Source organism: Dendrobates tinctorius, unplaced genomic scaffold, assembly GCF_039654945.1.
Source record: "Dendrobates tinctorius isolate UK_male_01 unplaced genomic scaffold, ASM3965494v1 ptg000060l, whole genome shotgun sequence".
Classification (NCBI taxonomy): domain Eukaryota; kingdom Metazoa; phylum Chordata; class Amphibia; order Anura; family Dendrobatidae; genus Dendrobates; species Dendrobates tinctorius.
In genome coordinates this window covers 1,155,406-1,182,500 of record NW_027361728.1, presented here as the reverse complement: position 1 = coordinate 1,182,500, position 27,095 = coordinate 1,155,406, and the positions used below count along the sequence as shown (strand labels likewise).

Genomic DNA, 27,095 nt, shown 5'->3' with positions numbered 1-27,095 from the left:
ACAATTAGCCAACGCATCGTTCAGCCAAGAGCTGAATGTGCATGGCTAGCCTAAATCTCCGCCAAGTGTGATGTAATCAGGACCTTATCAGAAGAAACCAGTTTCTTGCGGTTTAAAAATACCAGTTCCTTGCAAATGTTCCCCTGGTTGGATCATAACCCCCCCAGGAGCCAGTGACTCATTGACTATTGTGTCATCCAGATTTATCAGAGAATACAGAATCTTTTCAGGTTCTAGAAGAAAATAAACTATTGACATATTTAATAAAAAGGATATTGTGCATTTTTGGGACACATTATTATGGAGCTTGAAGAAATAGCATTCCAACATTAAGCAGCAGCTTACAACATGATTTAAATGCTGAATGTTGGAACATACCAGAAGAGAATTGAACAGATTTTTAGGATCCAACACTTAGTGATTGTGCTCCGAACATCTGAGAAACAGGATAACATTCTGTGTAAATTACAACTTCAAATATAAATTGGCCTTGAAAGGGTTTAATCACATGTTAGAGTGATGTGCGCAGAGTTACACACAACTGAGACAGCTGTATCTGTTCTATCCACCTTATCCTTGTGGATTATACAGTGCAGAATGCTTTATCCGTACAGTGCTACTAAGCAAAGCTTTCCGGATTACCAGAAGTGTAAATCTCCAGCCACATTATCAACTGTCAACCTGTATTCTGTATGAAAATTCACATTTGGATGCAATTCAGATTAGGCCTCTTTCATAGTTTCACCGATTAAAAGTATTTTATAACATGTTTTTCTCATTCTTGTTTATTAAGCACTGTAGTGGCCACTTTTTGCCCTTCATTATCACTCTAAAATCGAATAAATGATAAAAGACCCTGTTCCGCTACACAGAATGATTGCAGTGTTAAGTGTGGCGGAGAGATGGTCACCCACTCCATTTACTATGTAGGTAGCTCACAGAAACAGCCAATTACATTGCTTGGTGATAACACAGCCGGGAGCAATTATTGAGTCTATTTCAGAAGTAGTAGGGTAGCGAGGAATGTGCAGTAGCGGTCTCGAACATGTGGGCAGGATCCATACGCGGCTCCTGAGCCTGTCAACTGCAGCCACACGGCACTGGAATTCTCAAGATAACCTCGTGATAGGATGGCATCCCTAAATGACATCATGGTGGGGCACAGTGTGTCAGAGCCCAGTGTGTCTGCTGGATTGGTGGTGGTAGGTGAATAGTGAGATACATGTACGACACCTGCTCACACGCAAAATTGGCACCATCAAAAGCTGGTGTCAACTGTATATTATTACTGACAGTCTGCGAAATGGCCAAGATCGGTATTGGCACTGATCTTCGCTGTTTAACCTGTTAGATACAAATATCAATCACATGGTGGTGGTAGTTGCCATGGAAACCCAAGGCTAAATAATGGCCTCCAGGTCAGTTGGTTATGGTGGCCTCTACGGCCATACAATAAGCAGTGTCTAACAGGCAAAGTATTATTGTCAAACTGAAAGATCTAATATCCTTCAGTACAAAAGTATATAAGCGATTTGGCAAGTAAAAAATATAAAGACTAAGAAAATTAAAAATGGGAAAACGTTTTTGAAAAAATTACTGAAGTGAATAAGTTATAAATCTGTACCATAGCTCATACAGCGAACACCATAAAAACATAAACAAAATATACGGTAGCTTTATCAAATAATGACATACAAAAAAAATGGAATAAAGTTATCAAAAAGTCCTACTGAATGAAAAAATAGCATTACTGAAAACGTAACCTCGTTTTTCAATCAATGTGGCCCGTGAGCATCAAATTTTTTAATGGTGCGCTTACCCGACCGAGTATAAGACTCTATATCATAAGTAAGGGTAAGAAGTTTTTAATGAAGTCGGTTTTGAAAGTTGCTCAATTTAGCCTTTTGGAAACACATCAATTACAGAATTCAGTGGAAAGGCGCCTGCAGTTTAGAAGACATTTTTTGCATTATTGTTGATGGCAGGAAGGAATATGTTGTTGAATTCTAGTATATTTTATACTCTACAGAATTTCTTTTACCTACGATAACGTCTACATGCTAGCACGGTGGCTTGTCACTGGGTGACACTACTGTTGCAATTGTTGATTTTTTTTTTTTTTTTTTCAGTGCATGCGTGTTTCCTCTAAGACCTTGGGGTGTAGCATTCACGTCCTTGTTGCTGTGGGCCTTTTTCAGTCTGACAGAATGTGTTTAATAATGTGGAAGACACATACCGCATGGGAGTATGCAAGGCAGATAGAACATCTGTCTCCTGATCCCAGTGATAAGAGGAGGTTTGCCTAGAAGCGTTTCATAAATACAATCGTGCCACTGTTCCAAATTTGCACTGTTGCAGTGCCAGATTGTCAGATGGAACAGATTGCCAGCTAATGAAGCCAATGTAACACATTTACAAGAAGACTGAAACACAAAATGAAATGAGATGTGTGTCATGACTGACTGCGTAGCAGATTGACTGGCACCTGCTAACTTTTCAATATTAGTCTATTACTAGATTTAGGACTGTCTATGTAATGTATGGATACGTCTGTGGGCTCCGGTGACAATGGAGATGTACAGTATGTTCAGAACTTTTATTTTATTCTGACAACTATTTAGTACTAGCTTGGCCCATGCAAAATTTTCACACAATGGTCGTCGGGGGCGCAGGCAATTTCAGAAAAAGCAAACTGGTCAAATGTAAATGTATTTCATGAGCTGATGAACACAGACAGGTATTTATATATGTAGATTGGTAATACAATAAATTGTTTTGATAAGTAGGGGCCAAAAAGTGTTTTCTGGTTGAAATGCCACCTGCAGGTCATTGTCTTTCTGCAGGTTTATGAAAATGAATGTTCAAACTGTATTTAGTGATAAAATTGTGAATGTGTGGTTTGTTTGGCTGTTTTCTTGCTGAAAGGGGCAAATTTACCTTTCAAATGGTGTATCGTGTGTATGGGGGGCGAAGTAATCAGCAAAAAAGCAGTGCATGTTTACAAATGTGTTGGTAGTGTGCTTTGGGGTACTGTGGTGCCACCTGCAGGTTTATGAAAATTAATGTTTAAACTCAATTTTGTGATCAAATCGTGAATGTGTGGTTTGTTTGGCTATTTTCTTGCGGAAGAGGGCAAGTTTACCTTTCAAATGGTGTATCATTTGTGTGTGTGGGTGCGGTATGAACGGGGATACAAAGGAATCACCAAAAAACAGTGTTTAGAAATAATAGAATAGATTCATTGCTATGTTCCATAAAGCAGTATACCTTATTTTTATTTAAATAGTTATATTGATTCATTGTAATTACAATAATTAAAAAAATAATAATTTATAAATCTTAGAGGTTATCATTCCAGTTGTCAACAATTGAATGTCCCCCTGCATAGTCTGAGACTGATAACGCAGTGTTAGTGTACGATGAGCGATAACTCATTCCCAAGGTAAGGGGATGTCAATTTATTCCTATATTTCCAGAATAACTACGACAGTACATGGATCAAAAAAAAGTGCTTCCAAATTGTTAATATTATGGCAAACTACCAATTCCTTTCTAAGCCATAGCTGGCACTTTATCAGTGCTATAAATTGATAATTAAGTCACATAATTTTAGACTTATAAGCATGTGTATTGTTCTCAAAGCAGACTGTCCCTCCTTAGTATCTACAGAGCATTTAGCAATTCCACACCAATGTCCCTTTATAGGCCAAATGGTAGCATCAGTAAATCAGCACAGAGTAGCTCATAGTGATGTGCCCCATGGTGATGCGCCCCATAACGATGTATCCTATAGTGAGGTGCCCCATGGTGATGTGCCCTATTGTTTAATCTTTATTTTCAGTTAATGAGTTTCTCATGCTCTGGGGTGGGCCTGGAGGGGGGGTCTTAATGTGGTGCTATGCTTACATATGCATCTGTATGACTTCTGAGAGGTCACTGATCCCTCAGTGACCTGCCTCCTAGTTTAAATAAAATCACGTTCAGCAGGCAGAATAAATGTATATGACTAAATAAAACAATTTAATGCATATTATAGATGCGATCATGGCACTTGCCTGCTGAATGTGATTTTTTTTTTTTTTTTAATACATCTAATAATCCGTATGTAATCTAGGGGGCAGGTGGAGCGCCCCGAGGGGTCTGGCGGTACTCAGTACTGGGCCCGTCGACTTCCTTGGGGGACGGTGTCACAGCGACCCGGTCCGTGGCCCAGAGGCGTCCAGTAATAAAAATAGGGGAAAGTTGTGTGGTATTTATGTGGTAAAAATGAAAATAAAGTATTAGATGGTGAAATACGTGATGCCATCTGTGGTAATCTGGTCAGAGGTGACCAGCGCTGCGGTGTTGTTTCTCTGGGATGGATGTTGGGCGCAGCTATGATGTTGTAGCCCTCCACAGGTAGGGCTGTAGTCCAAGGGCAAAGATGTTAAATAAATAGTAAAAGTGGCTGTAAACGTTGGGGTGCAGATAAATGAGAGAAAGACACAGAGAGGTGCAGTTTCTTTACCTTTTACTGGTAATAGGTTGCAGTCCGGAGTACCACATACAGGTGATGGAATGAGTCCGGCTCGCCTGGAGGCATTCAGGGATCCACTTTGCCAGGTGGGGATTTAGGACCTTCCTTTCTGCGCTTTGTGTGTGGGTTTCCGCTATATATAACTATGCTGCGACCCTCTATTCTTGATGGTTTCACTAACCTGTACGGCTGTCAGCGTGAGCCTATACCACGGGTACCGTTCTCTTCACCGTCGGCCCTGGGCTCCTTATCCGCTGCCATGCCCTCAGGTGATCAATGTGCACAGAAATTTACAATCCCCTGTACTTTCAGATTCGGCTAACAAGGCGTACAGATCCTGTCAGCCTAGGACTCTGATGTCCCTTTTCTCTTTATTAGCGCTTCACTCAGGGGTCTGCTATATGCAGTATTTTAGCTTCCCTAGAGTCTCCTTCTTTTCTGACCTGCAGCAGGAAATTGTGATTTAGTCTATGCTGCCTGGCATGGGGGTCCCTTTCTGCCTCCAAGCATGACTTTACCCATTAGAGGGAGGCGATGTCAGTGTGACCACCGGACTCTGGGGTGTCACATTCCCCCCAGTTAAGTTCAGTACTCCTGGACTGAGGAAACATAACAAGAATTGTTAACAACAGCAATCATTGCAAATCTACAAAGTCTTAAAAATGTAAAAATTATTAAAAAACAGACAAGAAAAAGAAAACAATAGCACAGTTACTGCAGCGACCAGTCCTCACGCTCCTGTCCAGGAATTGTCTTTGTGCTTGTACCTGGAGTTTGGTTGGTGGGAACCGCCTTAACCCACTTTGTGTGTCCTCCCTGGGCGTGGCCACAGGGCTCTCTGTAGATGGGCCTGTTTTTCGGCCACGCCGGCAGCTTATTTCCAAGGCCTTTTTGGAGTAACTATTTACAAATACAGTTCTGACCACACATAGTCCTGTGGCCCAATTGTCCTTTAACTGGTTATTGCGAATACTTTAAAAAAGAAAAAAGGTTCTTACAATAAGTCTCTGTAGGCTCTCATGCTTAACAGTTACTACTATACATTCTTATTACTTTATTTACATTTTGTAATCTCTGTAACGGGCAGGGATCTGACCTCTAGTTCTACAAGTGGATCTACGCAGTATAGGTATTTCTGATGACCTGACCTGTTCTCTGATGTCTATTGTTGGTGCACTAGTCACTACGCTATAAGTAGACTTGTTTAAGATAGGTATTCTAGACTGCCTTCTCTTTACTCCTAGACTCCCCATGAGATTGTCATATTCGCTGTTAGCAGGGGACAGATTTCCGCATTCCTCTGCAGATGTGGTATCTGTTACTGGAGCCAATTCATTTAGAGTCTCTTCTTCATCTGGTGCAGTAGGCTGATGAAAGGTTAGTACTGGTACTACTATTGCCTGATTTACTTGTGTCCACGTCCGAGGAAATTCTCCAAGTATAGTTTGAATCTTTTCTTCCACCTCTACTGTAGGCTGTGGAGTGTCTTGGACTTCTTTCTTGTCCTTCAATTGATCAGGGCACATCTTTAGATGATCTCTTGAGACTGCTTTGAAGGTTTCTCCTCCACCTTTGCTGATGATACATACTTTGGTGTCAGTCTGAAGGTATCAGTGTATGGCTCTGCTTCCCACTGGTCATCTATTTTGTGAACACATCTTTTTCTTTTAAGTACTTGTTCTCCAGGTGTCAAGGGAACTGCAGGGGCGTGTTGGTTGTAATTTCTTTCCTGCCTCTGTCTTGCTTGGGACAAACTTTTCTCCACACATTCTTGTACTTTGCGGTATTGTTGCTGCCGCTCTGTATCCCAGTCTGCATCTGGTGATGTTGTCTCTGGTGTTAAGACTCCCATGTCTAAATCAATGGGTAACTTGCCAGGTCTTGCTCTCATCAAGTAGGCCGGAGTGCAATTTGTAGAGTTTACTGGTAAATGATTATATAGATCTACCAGATCTGGCAACTTCTCTGGCCACTGGTTTCGTTCTTCTAGAGGTAAGGTCTTCAATAAGTCAATGACCACCTGGTTCATCTTCTCACACATGCCATTTGTCTGTGGATGGTACGGCGTTGTTCTGATTTTCTTGCAACCGTACAGAACTCCTGGAACACTTCTGCCTCAAAGGCTGGACCTTGGTCGGTGAGCACTTGTTCAGGGTATCCGTGCGGTCGACAAAAGTGTTGCTGAAATGTCTTTGCTGCTGTCTTTGCTTTTTGGTCTTTAACAGGCACGACTACCAAAAACCTTGAGTAATGGTCAGCGATGGTCAGAGCATAGGTGTAGCCATTCCTACTCGGAGTTAACTTCACGTAATCCAAGGCTACCAGTTCACGCGGCTGTTTTGTGATGATCGGCTGTAATGGGGCTCGCTGGCTGTTTCGGTCTTTTCTGCACAGGTTGCATGGGCCACATTCTCTGCACCACTTCTCAATGGAACTCCTCATGCCAACCCAGTAGAATCTTTCACGAAGTAGGATCTCCAGCTTCTTCCAACCGAAGTGTCCTGCTCCATTATGGTACGCCTCTAAGACCATTGGCGCATCCCTCTTCGGGACTACCACCTGCCAGACCAGTTTGTGTGTCCGCTAGTTGATGTTCTTCTGACACAGTTTACCCTCGTAGATAAACAGCTTGCCTTTCTCCTTCCACAGTTGCTGTGCTTCCTGTGGGTCATCTGGACCAGGGTGTGCATCAGCTTCTGCCAGGCACTCCTTTATGAGGCGAACAGCTGGGTCACTGTCTTGTGTCTCTGCCCACTCATGATGGGGTAATGGATTCAACGTTACCTCTCGTATGACAAAGCGCTTATTCCTCACTCCTTTAGAGCGCTGGGCTGCAATTGGCCAGTGGAAGGATGGTAACTCGATTTCTTCAAGTTCTTTTGGATCTTCTCCCCGTCTGGTGAATTGGACATCCGGGACAACGCATCTGCATTAGCGTTCTTATGTCCTGCTCGGTACTTGATGGCGAACTCATAGTTGGACAGCCGGGCCATCCATCGCTGCTCAAGTGCCCCGAGCTTTGCCATTTCAAGGTGGGTTAGCGGATTATTGTCCGCGTAGATGGTGAACTTTACTGAAGCCAAGTTGTGCTTGAAGCGCTCTGTTACCACCCAGACTATGGCGAGGAACTCCAGCTTAAAGGAACTGTAGTTGTCGGGGTTCCTCTCAATGAGACGAAGCTTCCTACCGGCGTAGGCAATCACACTCTCTCTCTGCCTTTTTGCACTTGTGACAGCACTGCTCCCAATCCCACGTTGCTGGTGTCAGTGTAAAGTACAAGTGGTTGGTCATAGTCAGGGTAGGCCAGGACCTCATCTCCCATGAGGGCCAGTTTCAGCTTGGTGAAGGACTCTTCTATCCTTTTGTTACACTCAAATGGAAGATTTTTGTTCTTGGCCTTCTTGGATTGGCCCACTAGAAGATCTTGCAGCGGTGCTGCTATCTTGGTGAAGTCCTTGATAAATCTTCGGTAGTAGCCTACTAACCCAAGAAATTGCCTCACTTCATGGATAGTGCTGGGTTTTTTCCAGTCCTGGATAACGGTGACTTTGTCTGGATCGGGTGCCACACCTTCCGCGCTCACCACATGGCCTAGGTACTGCACTTTGGGTTTCAAAAGGTGACATTTGGACGGTTTTATTTTCAGGCCAAAGTTTGACAAGGCTTCGAATACATCGGCTAGGTGCTTCAAATGGTCTTCGTAGGTTTTGGAGAAGACGATGATGTCAACAAGGTACAGCAGAACAGTTTCAAAGTTTTTATGTCCAAGGCAGCATTCCATTAACCGCTGAAATGTTCCTGGTGTATTGCTGAGCCCGAACGGCATGTAGTTAAACTCGCAGAGGCCCATTGGTGTTGTAAACGCCGTCTTCTCTTTGTCTGCCTCTGCCACAGGAACCTGCTAATACCCACTGGTGAGATCTAAGGTACAGAAATAGTTAGCAGTTCTCAGTGCAGCTAGTGATTCCTCAATTCTAGGCAATGGGTACGCGTCTTTGTGTAATGCTGTTAATCCGCCTGTAGTCTACACACATTCTCATAGTACCGTCTTTCTTCTTAACGAGGACTAATGGAGCTGCCCAGGGGCTACAATTTTCTCTGATCACCCCAGCCTCCTTCATCTTCCGTAACATACTCTTGGCACATTGATAGTGTGCTGGGGCCACAGGCGGTGTCTTTCTTTAATGGGTGGATGATCTCCGGTGGGGATATGATGTTGAACCCCTTTTGCCTGCCCAAAATCTAGAGGATGCTTGCTAAAGACCCTTTCAAATTCTCGAGCCACCCGGTAAGCCCCATGCTTTTGGTGTGAAGGGGTGGAGTCAGTGCCTACGTGTAGCTGCTGACACCAATCCTCCTGTTGCCCTTCAGAGCCATTCTCTTCCACCTTATCAGATGGAAGCAAGGGTTCTAGTGTCTCGATTGCATTGTTACTGACAGTGAACAATTTAGCAAGGGTGGCATACCGGGGTAACTGGACCTCTCTCTCCCCACAATTTAAGATGCGTATTGGTACTGTCCCTTGCGGACATCAACTACCCCTCTGGTTGTCAGGATAGTGGGCCTACTATCAGAGTACATAGGTTCTACCAGGGCTTGGTAATCTTGACCCCCTTAGGCCTATTGATGCCCGACACCAAATTAACATTTTACTTCTGGGAGGTACTGCAATGGGGAAAGGATCACTTACTCTGACACTGCCGACTTCTCCACCAGACAGCTCTACCTGTTGTCTCTGTATCAGGGCTCTGATCTCCTTTTGCAGGACCCTGTTATGAATGAGTCACCATTGGAGGCAAAAACAGAAATGATAGCTAAGTCCAGAAAACCAGAGAAGTTGGCAGCTATCGGATTGCAGACCCCTGAACCTAACAACAACAACTAGCAGTAGCCGTGGGGGGTTCCTACAGTGCCCTAGACCCCTCGATCACAGCCGGAGAACTACATAGCCTAAAGACAGAAAGGGAAATCTAAACTGCCCCAGAGCAGACCCCAAAGCAATAGGCAGCCCCCAACATATAATGACGGTGAAGCAAGGAGAAAAAACACTCACACAGATAGAAAGATAGGCTGAGCAAATGATGGGGCCCAAGCTAACTAAATAGGACAGGATAGAAAAGCTGCTGTCTGCAATCCGCCAAAACCCTCTCAAAAACAAGAGCCAACAGACTGATAGGGATAAAAGCCCTGAAGACGCTAGGCTTCAAAAAGACTATATCAGTACTCAGGTATTTTCTGAAGACAGAGCAAAAAGGAATTCAGCTCACCCAGCAGGGGAAGGCAGAAATCCAGAAAACCAAGGCAAAACAAAACCAAAACACAAATGCAAAAAACAGAGCAGAAAACTTAGCTTTGAGGAGCAGGAATCAGACTGGTCTCCTAGAATCCCTCAGAGAAATCACCCGCAAGGCAGAAGGGTGTCGGCTGCCTTATATCCAGTCAGCAATTCCAGTCACCCAGTCATCATCATTCTGCTCAGGTGCTTTGTAATCAGCCTCACTACCTTCCTTCACCAGAAGAGGGAGTTCATCAGACCTCAATGGTGAAGGGGAAAATGAACTCACAACAGGACCCGTTGCTGACTGGAGCTGGCGGTCTTGGCTACCTGTTGTAACAAAACAATTTCTCCAAGACAATTTTCAAATACATTAGTGCCTAAAGTGATCATAAGATGGCATTCTCGTTTGTCAATATCAACTATTATCAAACCTTGCGATTGCAATTCTACTCGGCCAATCTTGATGGTCACCTCTTTATATCCCATCTTAGGCAAGGGCTGACCATTGCTGGCAAAAATGGTATGGTCTTTATCTGGGCTATGAGTAATGTCTGAATCTGCCCAGTACTGCTTAAAAAGAACATATGGTTTCGTTGTCCGCTGGGAGCCGGTGTCCAGTAAAGCGTTCATCGGAAAACCATCAATCACAACAGGCAAGACTGGTCGTCTTCCTACGTACTTGTCTCGCCAATTTGGTGGGCCTGGTCGTCTTACTCCTGAGGGTTGGCCCTTTGCCCCAGGGGTTGCTTGTTGAAATGACAGTATCTTGCTAGGTGTCCTGCCTTGTTGCAGCAGCGACAGATGGGCTGTCCGTCCTTGTAACGATCGCCGTCTCTCCCTCTGGTCGGTGGGATCCTCTTCTGCTGTCGCCACGGGACGTCATCGGGGCTGGAGGCCAGCTGGATCTTCTTCTTTGGAATCACTTGCAGGGACTGCATAGTTTTTGTGAGTGTATCCACACTTTTAGATAGTTCCTTGACTTGGAGACGTAAGTCTGCAGCAGAATCATCATCTTGGGATGGCTTGTCAGTCTCAGAGGTCTTTTGAAAGGATGCTGTCTCCTGCTGGTATGTAATTGCAGGATGCTTAGAGGGCTCTGTGCTGCTAGGGTTCAGTTCACGCAGCACTCTGATGGCTCTATACTTAAAGTGTGCAAAGTCCAATTCAGTATTTTGTAGCGCCAATATGCACAGCTGTGTCCTTTGATTGTTAGACTGGAGTCCCTCTATGAACTGCTCTGTTTTTTGTTTTTTTTTTATAAACTGTTTTTTTTATTTGCTAAAGTTTTTTTTTTTTAAAAAACATAAACGTGAAAGGTTACATTTCAGGAAAAAGAAAAAGAAAAGAAAAGAAAATTCCTTTTCCATCAGATTTGACAAGACTTTTAGACAGGGGAGACGTAGGGAAGGGTAGGGAAGGGAAGGGCATGAAGGGGTGTTTGACACATTTTGCATACAACACATCTAATCAGCATATCAAGGTATGTAAACTGTGCTCACTGGCGGTTATATGAACTGCTCTGTTAATAATCTATCTTCATATTGCACGCTCTCAGGATCAACCTGCTTTACAGCCCGTAGTGCCTCCTGAAGATTAAGGGCATAGTCCCATATACTGTCCTGCACTCTCTGTTTGCACCCAAAAAATCTCATTTTTATCTCTGTTACTGTACGGGTATCAAAAGTGTCTTTCAGTCTGGCTAAGATTTGTTTGACAGTTCTTTTATCAGTGTCTGGCCAGGACTTTACTTCCCTCTGAGCCGCACCAGTTAACTGGCCAATGAGGATACTGACTTTTTGGCTTTCTGACTGGGGGTACACTTTGAACAAACTACATAGTCTTTCTTTAAAATCGCTCAGGGTGTGCGACTCCCCTGATTACTGTGGTAACCAGGCTGCTCCTGGTATATATGGCATTGATAGCGGCATTATGGGGGCTGCAGCTGCGACTGCTGCTGAATCTTCACCCGCGTTGAGGATTTTTCTTCCTGCTTTTTCACTTGCTCACTAACGTCAGAGCACGGGCAGGGGGCTTCGCGTCGTGCTTTATTTCTGGCTCTTTCCACAATTGCACGTCCCTCTCTTTGCTCGCACGTGCTGTATGACACAGTTATGGTGGTTATTTGAAAGCTCATTAAAGTCTTTAGCACACAATTTAATAAAGTCTATGGCGCACAGTACCCAGCTTTGCCAGGCTCCTTGTACCCAACTTTGCTAGGCTTGCTAAATCCATTCGTGACGCCAGTTTTAAAAACTCAATTGCCCACGTGGTCGGCATATTCCACCAAAATTGTCAGGTTTGGCTGACTTTCATCTAATGTATATGGAGACCTTTGTCTCCAAAAGACAAGAAGATTTTTCAGTAGATGAGACTTGCTGGCGCCTGCTCAGAAGATCAATGAAAACTCTGCCCATAGAAGGGCGGATAACCGCACAAGTAGACGGCGCATGCGCAGGATTACATTAGATGTGACTGCTCTACCCGGCCAACGATGATAGATTGCGGAAGCGATTACCTCCCATCAGTGTATCACTGCGCTGCTGTAGAGACCGGTGGCAGGCTGGGGCGGAGGGTAGCATGCTGTGGTATATAGGTGGTGTGGCTGGTAGGAAGCGGAGGTGTGCTGTACTCACAGGAATGGGGGGTGACCCGCTTCTTGACATCGACAGGCACGAGACAGAGGCAGGAATTGTATTCAACAGGTTTGCTTTTATTGGCCGCCCTCACGACGACCAGAACAAAACACGACAGATGTTTCACACTGTTATCCTCCTGCAGACAGGCCCGGGTACCTTCACTTGTACACTTTCTCCGTCAGGCGTACTTCATGGCTCTATCCGCCGTGGCTGCCCTTGGCCAATCCACCACGGCGTTTCAGCTTACAAAGTCCACCAATAATCCAGGTCCTCACAGGCCGTCTCTGCCTGTGACCAATGTCCTATAGGGTCACCCCCCGTGACCGTTTCCACTGTCCAAAGTCTCTGAGGGGTCTCCTTTGTGTGACAGACTCTCCTAACCTGTGAGCTCCCCTGTCTGACTGACTGAAGCTTCTGGAAGCTTACCTCACTATTTATTCAGACAGACCAGGTAGCCCCACCCTCTGTCACCTGACAGTCACCTCTTCCCAATCAGAGTCACCTCGACCTCTGGCAGTTATGTAACACTCAAATGACAGTTAAATAATCACTGCCATCGGTGCTCTCTAGTGACCTCTGATGGGCAGACTGCCACATGACACCTGCTGTCAAACTCTGTCTCCTATCACAGACAGAACCGTACCCAGCTCAACCTCCCCACACTGCCATGAGAGTTCACCAGAGTTCATCAGCTCCGGTGCTCTCACTTATGGCACTGCTGCGTGAGAACTGGAGCTGATCAGCTGATGAACTCCGGTGAACTTTCACGGTAGCGCAGTGATACACTGCGGGAGCGATTACCACCTGTACGTGCATCACCGTCGACCGGGTAGAGCAGTCACATCTCACAATTTTACTGTTCTGCACGCGAAATCTCTATGGGACACTCGGTATTAACCCCTTAACCCCCCAAGGGTGGTTTGCATGTTAATGACCAGGCCAATTTTTACAATTCTCACCACTGTCCTTTTACGAGGTAATAACTCTGGAATGCTTCCATGGATCCTGGTCATTCTCTTAAACAATATTTTTATTAGAGTTTCCAGAGTAATAAAATGTAAAATGTACATTCATATAATCATATCCAAATGAAATTTGGAGTAATGTAAATCATAACATCACAGTATAATACTATTACAATCATATCAGCACTTGAAATGAGTGCGATTAACAATGAACCGAACAGGACAAAAAGACAATTGTAAAAGCACAGGCAGACACCTAGATATATAAAATTTTGGCACCTAATAAATAAAAGAGAGAAAACAAAGGTTCAGGATATAAACTCCTCTTCTATTTTAGACTTGAGTTTCAACCACTTATACCATCTGTCACCAAATAATTTTATTGATACAATGCTTATCAACCAGCATAATCAGTGTGACAATATCCGGAGGTTGCATGTTGTTCCAACCTTTCGCTATAAGATACACTGCAGACATTAGAATGTGGGCGACCAGAAACTTTTCTTTTTTGAGTTTGTGAATACCAATGAGTAGCAGGGCTAAGGCAGGGTGTGGTTGGACACACCCGTTACATATGATCGAGATTAAGTTAAAAACCCTGAGCCAGTATATTTTCAATACAGGGCATCCCCAAAAAACATGGAGCAAGTCAGCTTGAGATCCACATCCACGCCAGCATAGTCCAGATCCCCCCCCTCCAAAATATCTGAGTCTATTCGGGGTAAGATAATATCTATGGACCAATTTATAGTGTGTCTCAAGTATGTTCATACACTTTGTGGACTTTGTCGCAATTTTAAAAGATGTTGTCCATTGGGGGATTTGTATCTGTTTCTGCAGAGTGGTTTCCCACCTCTCAAAACATCCCCTACTAGAAAAGGTGTATTTACCAGTTAGGATGCTGTATAAGGGTTTAAGAGAACTCTTGTGACTGGGAGATGTATTAGTTAAGAAGTTATGGATGGTATGGTTAATCAAAACCACTCCGCAGAAGTGTTTCTTATACTTACTATATTCCTCTTTGAGCAAGAGATATTTCATATATTCAGTATTGGGGACTCCAAACTTGATTTTAACCAGCTCAAAGGGCACAACTCTATTATTCTCCAGTAAGTCATCCACAAATGTGATGGGGAATTTTGTCCAACTGTCAAACATTGGTCTTAAAGAAATCTTGACAGGTGACAAAAAAGGGAGTCTCAACTTTTTAGTTGAAAGAGGAGAAATATTAAACCTTCTTCTGCATATGTGTGACCAACAAAGCATAGATGCTCTAAGTATTGGGTTCTTTATGTTCATGATCTCTTTTCTGTGCAGAAGGAAATAGGATATAAATAGTGTCGGTTCCCTGTTAGGCATCAGGTCTCTCTCAATCTCTGGCCATCCCAACTCAGTCTGTTTTGTGAACCACATTTTTGTTAACTCAGTCGTTGTGGCAAAGTAGTATGCCTCTAGATCTGGATGGACTATCCCACCATTTTCCTTGGATTTGAGTAGTGTATGTTTCCTCACTCTAGGTTTCCGATTATTCCAAATAAATGTATTCATTTGGTGAGTTAGTTTCTGTATGGACTGCATTGAAAGAGGTAGGGGAACATTCCTATAAAAAAACAGCACCTTTGGAAGGCAGAACATCTTATACAGGACTATTCTACCCATCCAAGTGGCCGGGGTTTTTGACAGTTCTTCCAACTTAAGGTCGAGAGACTGCAAAAGACAATCAGTGTTTATCTCGCTCATATGTGTGAGGTTACCTGTAAGCCAAATTCCTAGATATGGGATCTTGGTACAATCCCAATTGAAAGGGTACTTGTCCCTTATTTGCTGCTTAATGGGGGCTGAAATAAAAAGTGACATTCTGACATTTTCTCGTGACATATTGTACTTCATGTTAGTGGTAAAATTTCTTTGATATGACTTGTGTTTTATTTGTGAAAAACAATGGAAATTTGACAAATTTTTAAAATTTTTCAAATTTGCATTTGCATGCCCTTAAATCACAGAGATATAGCATACAAAATACTTAATAATTAACATTTCCCAAATGTCTACTTTACATCAGCATAATTGTGGAACCAAAAATTTTTTTTTTTTGTTAGGAAATTATAAGGGTTAAAAATTAACCAGTGATTTCTCGTTTTTACGTCACAATTTTTTTTTTAAGGGACCACATCTCATTTTAAGTCACTCTGAGGGGTCTATATGATAGAAAATACCCAAAAATGATACCATTTTAAAAACTGCACCCCTCAAGGTGCACAAAACTACATTCAAGAAGTTTATTAACCCTTCAGTTGCTTCACAGGAATTTTTTGAATGTTTTAAAAAGAATGAACATTTAACTTTTTTCACAAAAAAATTAATTCAGGTCCAATTTTTTTTTATTTTTCCAAGGGTAACAGGAGAAATTGGACCCCAAAAGTTATTGTGCAATTTGTCCTGAGTAAGCTGATACCCCTATGTGGGGTATGTGGGGTGAGACCACTGTTTCGGCGCATGGAAGGGAAGGAGCGCTGTTTGACTTTTTCAACGTAATATTGGCTGGAATTGAGATGGGACGCCATGTCGCGTTTGAAGAGCCCCTGATGTGCCTAAACAGTGGAAACCCCCTACAAGTGACCCCATTTTGGAAACTAGACCCTCCAAGGAACATATCTAGATGTGTGGTGAGAACGTTGAACGTAGAGCCATAAAAATAAAAAAAATCATATTTTTTTCCACAAAAATGATATTTTCGCCCCAATTTTTTATTTTCCAAAGGGTAACATAAGAAATTGGACCACAAGTGTTATTGTGCAATTTGTCCTGAGTACACTGATACCCCATATGTGGGGGTAAACCACTGTTTCGGGGCATGGCAGAGCTCGGAAGACAAGGCGCACCGTTTGACTTTTTCAATGCAGAATTGGCTGGAATTAAGATCAGATGACTTGTTGCGTTTGGAGAGCCCCTGATGTGCCTAAACAGTGGAAAAACCCTAATTCTAACTCCAACCCTAACCCCAGCACACCCCTAGCCCTAACCCTAATGGGAAAATGGAAATAAATACATTGTTTTAAAATTTTATTATTTTTCCCTAACTAAGGCTAATTTCACATTAGCATTTTTTGTAAAGCGCATTGTGCGCAATAGAAATGCATTCAAAAAGCTCATGATGCGTTTTTGCATGTGTTTGTGTTTTTATGCGCATTCGTTCTCTAGGGGTTAAAACCAGTGTCTACACATTTTTACGCCAAAAATGCATGCGCACGAAAACGCAGACGAACGCATGTCCATGCGCACGCCTGCGTACCCATAGACTGTAATGCATTACTTTGTCGCATTCCATGCGTTTTTTTGGTGGACCCAAAAACGCATACGAACGCGTGTAAACGCAAGACCATGCACACGCCATGTTAAACATAGGTACGCATGACACATGCGCATGGACGCGCACGATGCCCTGTGCAAAAAAACGCTAATGTGAAATTAGCCTTAGGAGGTGATAAAGGGGGGTTTGACTTACTATTTATAGTGGATTTTTATGTTTAGCAGCTGTCACACGCTAAAAGACGCTTTTTATTGCAAAAAATAGTTTTTCCATCACCACATTTTGAGAGCTATAATTTTTCCATATTTTGGTCCACAGAGTCATGTGAGGTCTTATTTTTTGCGGGACGAGTTGACTTTTTTATTGGTACCATTTTCGGGCACATTACATTTTTTTATCGCTTTTTATTACGATTTTTGGGAGGCAGAATGAACAAAAAATAGCATTTCATTAATTTCTTTTAGGGGCTCACTAAAGGGGTTAACTAGTGGGACAGTTTTAAAGGGTGGGTCATTACGGACGTGGCGATACTAAATATGTGTACTTTTTATTGTTTTTTTTATTTACATAAAGAAATGAATTTATTCGGGAATTTTTTTTTCTTTATTTAGTAATTTTTTTTAAATTATTTTTACACGTGTTTTTATTATTTTTTTTACTTTATCCCAGGGTGGGACATTATTATGCAAAGTCAGATCGCTGATCAGACACTTTGCACAGCACTGTGTCAGATCAGCGATCTGACAGGCAGTGTAGGAGGCTTCTCAGCGTCGTCTTTCAGCAGGCACTGAGAAGCCACCTCCCTGCAGGACCCGGAAGGAGCCTGCGGCCCTCTTGGATCCGGGCACCTGCAGGGAGGAGGCCCTCGGAACAACGCAATCACATCGCGTTTTTTCTGAGGGTCTCAGGGAAGCAAGCAGGCTCCTTGCACAATGCTCCCCTATGCCAAAAGAACATTGTGATCATGTTTGATCGCAGTGTGCCGTGGGTTAATGTCCGTGACCGCTCCTGGATCATAGTGTCGGGTGTTAGCAGTGATAATCACGTGATCGCGGCTGATCGCCAATGACGTACGGGCACATGGATTGAATAGTACCTCTAAGGTCAGAAAGGGGTTAAATAGACAGGTGAGTATATGTTGGTTTATTATTTTTGATTGTTTGTTTGCAGGAGACACGGGCGTCGGTCGGGGATTAGGTGTTGGGTGAGTATGTATTTTGTATGTGATTATGTAAATGTTGTTTTTTTTTTTTTTTTTTTTTACAATTGAATACGGGCCGGATGATGAGACTATTCTCCCATCATCGGCTCATGTGGCCTCTGTTATGTAAAACAAAAACGTAACCAGATGGGAGTAGTCGTCCCATCAGACGATGCCTAAGTACAATCACTATAGGGCTGTACGTTGCATGGGTACACACACAGACACACGTAGCCAGACACAGAGACACACATTCTCCACTCACACACACACGTTCTCCGCTCACATACATAGTCTCCGCCCACACACTTCCTCCTTCTGACATCATTTCCTTTGACAATTCACAACGTTTTTGGCAGCAAATAAGCAGTAAATACGCAGCAAAGACCCAAACCTTTTTACACCTGCGTTTTTGCTGCAGATTTGACTGACTCAATTGAAGTCAATGAGGCAGAAACGCAAAAAGAATTGACATGCTGCAGAAAATAAAACGCTGCAAATATGGATGAAAATTTACTGATCATGTGCAGAACACTGCAGGATTGTCATTGAATTACCTTGCATTGCGTCTTTGGACCATTTACACGCGTAAAAAAAAAGCTGCAAAAACACATCGTGTGCACATTGCCAAAAATGCAGCGGAGAATACGCATGTTTTGGTGTGGTTTTGCATGTGCTTTCTTCCTGTCCATTCAATGGGTCAAAAACGCAGGCAAAAACACAAAAAAAGAATTGACATGCTGCAGAAGATTGCAAATATGGGCTGAGATTTACTGATCATTCGCACAACACTTCAGGATTGTCATTGAATTACCTTGCATAAGTATTCCATTGTGTTTTTGGACCATTTATATACGTAAAAAATGCAGCAAATACTCAGCATGCGCACATAACCTAAAACTGTATTTCTTAACATCTAGAGCGCAGCTATCAGGCTTATAGGTAAGACTGGTTTAACCATACTATTATCCGTATACCCATGGTAATAGCTTAAATTCGTCCAGGAGTGACAGATTCCCTATAAGAGATATTTATTCAGTTATATTCCATAAATTGGACTTGGTATATTATTGGCTCTGTAATATATGAAACTGGCTTATATTCTACGGCTTTCTTATGAAGTTACTATTTTATGATAGTATGTTTTTTAGACTGAAGCTTTCCTTGTTTCCCAGTAAGGCTGGTTTCACATTAGCGCATTTTATGCGCACGCACGGCCGGGGGTAGCTCCGCCCCCGATCCGGCTCTCTGCCCGGCGTGCCCGCCCCTTCCTTGTAGCGCCTCCTCCTAGCGCACAGCGGCGCCTGCGATCGGCGCACCCTATCTTTAGCATAGGGTGCGCCGATCGTGCGCAGGTCGTGCGCTAGTTGCGCTTTGACCTGCGCTGCGCACTTTTGACGGTGCGCCGTGCGCGCCAAAATCGAACTTTTCGGATTTTGGCGCGCACGGCGCACCGTCATAAGTGCGCAGCGCAGGTCAAAGCGCAACTAGCGCACGACCTGCGCACGATCGGCGCACCCTATGCTAAAGATAGGGTGCGCCGATCGCAGGCGCCGCTGTCCGCTAGGAGGCGGCGCTACAAGGAAGGGGCGGGCACGCCGGGCAGAGAGCCGGATCGGGGGCGGAGCTACCCTCGGCCGTGCGCGCGCTGAAAATGCGCTAATGTGAAACCGGCCTAAGCTGACCACTACATAATATAGAAAGCAAAGATAAGAGATTTTGTCACACGGACATACAGTGGCTTGTGGAAGATTCACCCCCTTTGTATTTTTCGTGTTTTGCTACCTCACAGCCTGGAATTTCACTGGGGGTTTTTTTTTCATCTGTTCATGTAAAGAATATGCCTTTCACTGAGAACTTTTGCTTTTTTTGTGTGAGTCAAACAACAAATAGAACAAAATAACTGAAAACGTCTGTGTGCATAACTATTCACCCCCTAAAGTCAGTACTTTGTAGATCCCCTTTTGTGGTAAATACAGCTGCAAGTGACTTTGAATATGTCTCTTTGCTATCCAAATCTTGCCACTGGGATTTGTGCCCATTCCTCAAGGCAAAACTTCCCCAGCTTCTACAAGTTAAATGGTTTACTTTGGTGAACAGCAATTTTCAAGTCTGACCACAGATTCTCAATTGGATTAAGGTCTGGGCTTTGATTAGGCCACTCCAAAACATTTACGTGTTTCCCCTTAAATCACTTTTCTTCCCCATGCTGCTGCCTTCATCATGTTTCACTGTGGGGATGTTGTTCTTGGCGTGATGAGCTGTGTTGGTTTTGGTGATTCTGGCGAAAGACATAGTGTTTACCTTAGAGGCCAAAAAGTTCAATTTTTGTCTCATCTGACCACAGCACCTTCCTCTGTACATTTGGAGAGTCTCCCTCTTGTCTTTTGGAAAATCAAAACGAGCCTTATTATTTTTGTGTGTTAGTAAAGGCTTTTTTCTGCCCACTGTTCCATATATAAGCCTATATTTTTATCACTTCATCAACTTAGACTATTTAGTGCTGATGCATCACACACAAATTGGATTACAAAAATATTTAAACATAGGTTGTAATGTAACAAAATAGGTAAAAAGCCAAAGTGGGGGCTATTTTGGCAAGCCACTGTAAATGGTGCTGGAGCTAAGCTGATGTTAATGGAAGTAAATGAAAGCACATCTGGTATATTTCAGCCCATTAAAAGGGAATAAAAGGGGGACAATCTTGAACATGAAGCAAATGATGACCTTGGCAGAGTTTGGCATAGTGTATCTATGTATAGCCATTTAGATAAGTTTTTTCTAAGCATCTTCCCTCAATTGCATCTCATAGTGTCACAGCTGGTAGGAACTAGAGGCAGGTGATCCCGCCAGTCATAATTAGCGTATTCACTTTCTATCCTGGTGACTAAGCATTCTGTCCCATGCACAATCACTGAGCACAGTTCTAAGTGTTGTATTGATGGGATTTATTTTACAGAACCCCAGCTGAAAGGAATTGTGACAAGGTTATTCAGCCAGCAGGGATACTTCCTGCAGATGCACCCAGATGGCAGCATTGATGGCACTAAGGACGAAAACAGCGACTACAGTAAGGAAAATAACCCTTCTTATTTCACTTGTAAATCATGTATAATGCCTGTTGAGTTTCCTATCAGGGACTTTGTTTGCACAAACCCACTTTTTTATTTTTTTACAGAACAGCTGTTCATTTGCAGCTTTAACATTTTCACTGCTAGAACAAAGTGATTTATTGCTTTGTAGTTAGAGAATTAATGTTGTATTGTCAGCTTGTTAAGCAACAGAAATTCATAGTTTTGTATGGTGTAATTTAATGCTGATATGTTATTGCTAAAGTACTGTTCCTATGAAGAGCTCAGTTACCGTATATTACATTTTGTTTCAAAATAACCTTATAAATATTGCACTGTTAGGATTCTTATGCTTCCGTGTAGGTGCAGATATTATTTTAGTGTGTGCAGCTATACACACACACACATACATACATACATACATACATACAGTGGGTACGGAAAGTATTCAGACCCCTTTAAATTTTTCACACTGTTTCATTGCAGCCATTTGGTAAATTCAAAAATGTTCATTTTTTTTCTCATTAATGTACACTCTACACCCCATTTTGACTGAAAAAAAAACAGAAATGTAGAAATTTTTGCAAATTTATTAAAGAAGAAAAACTGAAATATCACATGGTCATAAGTATTCAGACCCTTTGCACAGTATTGAGTAGAAGCACACTTTTGAGCTAGTGCAGCCATGAGTCTTTTTGGGAATGATGCAACAAGTTTTTCTTTTCACACCTGGATTTGGGGAGCCTCTGCCATTCTTTCTTGCAGATCCTCTCCTATTCTGTCAAGTTAGATGGTGAATGTTGCTGGACAGCTATTTTCAGGTCTCTCCAGAGATGCTCAATTGGGTTTAGGTCGGGGCTCTGGCTGGGCCAGTCAAGAATGGTCACATAGTTGTTCTGAGGCCACTTCTTTGTTACTTTAGCTGTGTGCTTAGAGTCATTGTCTTGCTTGAAGGATAGATCTTCAGCCAAGTCTTAGGTCCAGAGCACTCTGGAAGAGGTTTTCATCCAGGATATCTCTGTACTTGGCCGCATTCATGTTTCCTTCAGTTGCAGCCAGTTGTCCTGTCTCTGCAGCTGAAAAACACCCTCATAGCATGATGCTGCCACCACCATGTTTCACTGTTGGGATTGTATTTACCAGGTGATGAGAAGTGCCTGGTTTACTCCACACATACCACTTAGAATTATCACCAAAAAGTTATATCTTTGTCTCATCAGACCAGAGAATCTTATTTCTCATAGTCTGGGAGTCATTCATGTGTTGTTTTAGCAAACTCTATGCGGGCTTTCATATGTCTGGCACTGAGGAGAGGCTTCCGTCTGGCCACTGTGCCATAAAGGCCCAACTTGTGGAGGGCTGCAGTAATAGTTGACTTTGTGGAACTTTCTCCCATCTCCCTACTGCATCTGTGGAGCTCAGCCACAGTGATGTTGGGGTTCTTCTTTACCTCTCTCACCAAGGCTCTTCTCCCACTATTGCTCAGTTTGGTTGGACGGCCAGGTCTGGGAAGACTTCTGGTGGTCCCAAACTTCTTCCATTTAAGGATTATGGAGGCCACCGTGCTCTTAGGAACCTTGAGTACTGCAGAAATTCTTTTATAATCTTCACCAGATCTGTGCCTTGCCACAATTATCTCTGAGCTCCTTGGCCACTCCTTGGCCACTTCCTTTGACCTCATGATTTTCTTTTGGTCTGACATTCACTGTGAGGTCTTATATAGACAGGTGTGTGTCTTTACAAATGAAGTCCTATCAGTTTAATTAGCTGGACTCCAATGAAGGAGTAGAACCATCTCAAGGAGGATCACAAGGAAATGGACAGCATGTGACTTAAATATGAGTGTCTGAGCAAAGGGTCTGAATTCTTATGACCGTGTGAGATTTCAGGTTTTCTTTTTTAATAAATTTGCAAAAATTTCTACATTTGTTTTTTCAGTCAAGATGGAATGCAGAGTGTACATTAATTAGAAAAAAATGAATTTTTTTCAATTTATCAAATGGCTGCAATGAAACAAAGAGTGAAAAATTTTAAGGGGTCTGAATACTTTCTATATATATATATATATATATACACAGTATATATATAATTTTTCTTTTATTTAAATCCATCTTGAGCTTCTTCTCCCTTGTGAGAGCCCTAGATTAAATATGTATATCACACAACTGCAGCAGATTGTAGTCTTGCTGGGGATTGTAAGACATTAAGCATGCCTTATCTGTACTAAGCTGCTGAAATGCAGATGAACAAAGCCACCCTCTGGTTTGATTGAAAAGTGTAGTATTATCTAAGGAATGCTTAAAGAAGTACTCTCAAGAAATGCTAAGTAGTGATGAGTGAACGTGCTCGGATAAAGTGTTATATAGGTATACTCGGGTGCTTACCGACGTGCTCAAATAATATGTTCTAGACCCTGCGGTTGCATGTCTCGTGGCTGTTAGACAGCCATAACACATATGGCGACCCCTGACGAAGGTGTTCCAAAACACGCGTTGGGGCGGACACCTGGACCCTCTGCTTGCTCGCTTGCACTTGCGCTTATCAGGTAATTTAGGACACATGTTGCTTTATGTGTGGTATCTGTGCCGTGACTGAATTGGGATCTTACGGTACTAATTCAATTCTTAGTCCGTGGTATGACAATTTTTTTGTGTCCTTTTCAATGTATTTATAGGCAGTGAATATGGTCCATTGTGTCCTTATGTCTTTTGACAAGCTATCAGCATTTTAGCATGTTTTATTGTTCCTTGCCCTGTTTCCAATAAAGCAATTTTACATTATGACCGTAAATTGTTGTCTTGGAAGTGTTTTCTTCCTCCCCTTTCTTTGTGAATTTTTGACATTTGGTCTCTTTACAGTCCATGGTTACTTCATTTGTATGGGATAATTTTTATGACTTGCATAGTATGTCACTATTTATAATATCCCATTTGACACTTGTACTGTTGTGTACTACTCTTTTTGCCTATCCACATGTGGCAATTGCCTAAAAAACAGCCGGGGGTCTCGAATATATGTTTTGAGCATGCCGAAGACACTCAGCACCTAAGCATGCTCAGATAACGTCTTATCAAAGCACATTTGCTCATCACTTTTGCTAAACCTTTGTAAATTTATATGTAATGTAGTGTGTCTTCATTTACTTAGCCATCACCATCTTCCCAGGTTTCCAGCTGCGCTCCGGTCATCTACATCTTCTCATTTACCAGGTTGAAAATCCGACTAGCCGGATCACACTGCGGTTTGTGTCAGCTGGAAATCACAATCTAAGACTAGAAACCCTTGGTCGTAATTTTCGTTAGGAGCGATAAGAGGACCAGAGCTTAGATGGGAACCGAGAAAGATTTTGTATTACGCAAGACTTAGATTTATTATTATTATAGCGCCATTAATCTCAAACAATACAAGTCACAACTGGTACAGGAGCAGAGAGGACCCTGTTAAATATTATTAGTTATGGATTTATATTAGTTATGGATTTATATTAGTTATGGAGTTGTATTCTTATCACACTCAGTTCTGTACAGGATATTGCCTTCCACTAACACTGCATGTGCTATTTTAGCAAGTGGTAAATGTCAGCTCCACTACATATTTTAAGCTTGGCTCATGGTAAATGTCAAACTCCATATATACCAGGATCACGTGCTTCAAGTGACGTATATAATTCATGGCTAACTGTAGAGGTCGCTGTCTTCTTCCCTCACCATCATGAGAGACAGACACGAAGATGTCATCTGTGCTGGGCCATGACATGACATAACAGCTGGTATGTAGCTTGATGGCTACGTAGGAAGCCGAACTGAGACAGACGCCATTTGCCATGTGAGATCCCGGAGAGAAAGAAGAATACACGTTACTTTGCTATGAACTGATGGACAATCTCTCTTTCACCTATTTTTATTCACCTGTTTTTCTGTAATAACCTTTCTTTGATGGAAGAATCCAAATAAACCACTATATTTTTATCTGGTAACTAGTCCTGAGTATTTTACAGGATAAGCATTATTTTACAGACCCTTCCCGTGAGGACTCACAATCTACAAGTTTAGAAAGATTTGCCAAATAAAAAATGTATTGGAATCACTTCTTTAAGAAAGTCACCTGGTATAGTACCCTCCTGGTATAGTACTCTCCTGGTATAGTACTCTCCTGGTATAGTACCCTCCTATTATTGTATTGGAATCACTTCTTTAAGAAAGTCATCTGGTATACAGTAGTACCCTCCTGGTATAGTACTCTCATGGTATAGTACCCTCATGTTATTGTATTGGAATCACTTCTTTAAGAAAGTCATCTGGTATACAGTAGTACCCTCCTGGTATAGTACCCTCCTGGTATAGTACCCTCCTGGTATAGTACCCTCATGGTATAGTACCCTCATGTTATTGTATTGGAATCACTTCTTTAAGAAAGTCATCTGGTATACAGTAGTACCCTCCTGGTATAGTACCCTCCTGGTATAGTACCCTCCTGGTATAGTACTCTCCTGGTATAGTACTCTCCTGGTATAGTACCCTCCTATTATTGTATTGGAATCACTTCTTTAAGAAAGTCATCTGGTATACAGTAGTACCCTCCTGGTATAGTACTCTCATGGTATAGTACCCTCATGTTATTGTATTGGAATCACTTCTTTAAGAAAGTCATCTGGTATACAGTAGTACCCTCCTGGTATAGTACCCTCCTGGTATAGTACTCTCCTGGTATAGTACCCTCCTGGTATAGTACCCTCCTGGTATAGTACCCTCCTGGTATAGTACCCTCCTGGTATAGTACTCTCATGGTATAGTACCCTCATGTTATTGTTTTGGAATCACTTCTTTAAGAAAGTCATCTGGTATACAGTAGTACCCTCCTGGTATAGTACCCTCCTGGTATAGTACCCTCCTGGTATAGTACTCTCCTGGTATAGTACCCTCCTATTATTGTATTGGAATCACTTCTTTAAGAAAGTCATCTGGTATACAGTAGTACCCTCCTGGTATAGTACTCTCATGGTATAGTACCCTCATGTTATTGTATTGGAATCACTTCTTTAAGAAAGTCATCTGGTATACAGTAGTACCCTCCTGGTATAGTACCCTCCTGGTATAGTACCCTCCTGGTATAGTACTCTCATGGTATAGTACCCTCATGTTATTGTATTGGAATCACTTCTTTAAGAAAGTCATCTGGTATACAGTAGTACCCTCCTGTTATAGTACCCTCCTGGTATAGTACCCTCCTGGTATAGTACTCTCCTGGTGCACGCTTCTGCTGCTACTTCCCCTTCCTTCTACGATCTCCCAACGTGGCCACAGTGCTGTCCATATAACATGACGTGCAGCAGTAGTCTGAGAGCGGCATTGGAAGAGTGTCTTAAGACTACAGATGTGAAGTGTTGTCTGAGAAGAGTTGTGGTCATGTTGGGGGAAACAAACTGGGAATTGATGGATAAAAGAGGGTAGAACATTCCCCAGATAATGTTATATATTTATATTGAACACTTTAAATCCACTGAAAATCAGCAGTTTAAGGCCACGCTCACACATTGAGTATTTGAGTTTTTTCCTCAGTATTTGTAAGTGAAACCAGGAGTGGAACAATCAGAGGAAAAGTCTAAGGCTACGTGCACACGCTGCGGAATGGGGTGCGGATTTGGCCACGCGGATTTTGTAAAATCCGCAGGTAAATCTGCAGGTCAAAAGACCTGCGGTTTTACCTGCGGATTACTCTGCGGTTTTGCCCTGCGGTTTTTCATCTCCACAATGGAGGAGATGGCAAACCGCAGCGGAATCCGCAGAAAGAATTGACATGACAATTCTTTCTGCGGTTTCAAAACTGCGTGGAAAAATTCGCACCGTCTGCACTGCGGTTTTTTATTCCCATAGGGAATCATGGTACTGTACACCGCAGCAAAAACTGCTGCAGACCCGCAGTGGCCAAATCCGCAGCAGATTCCGCAGCGTGTGCACACACCCTAATAGAAACACGTCACCACTTCTTTATTTATCACCCACTCCTGCTTTTGGCTTACAAATACTGAGGTGAAATACTGACCAAACACTGAACATGCGAACAGGGTCTTATTCTCATGTAAGGCTACCTTTTACACTGTATTTTTTTGCCTTTTTTT

General features: G+C 42.6%; 1 protein-coding gene across 4 annotated transcripts in view; it reads left to right on the top strand.

Moving 5' to 3' along the window:
* Window positions 1-27,095, top strand: part of FGF12 (fibroblast growth factor 12) — a 725,478-nt gene that overhangs the window by 449,746 nt on the left and 248,637 nt on the right. For all 4 annotated transcript variants that reach the window (XM_073578632.1, XM_073578631.1, XM_073578630.1 and 1 more), the window contains one exon: window positions 20,866-20,976. In XM_073578632.1, the coding sequence (XP_073434733.1) occupies window positions 20,866-20,976 (111 nt within the window). The remainder of the gene's footprint in view (window positions 1-20,865; window positions 20,977-27,095) is intronic.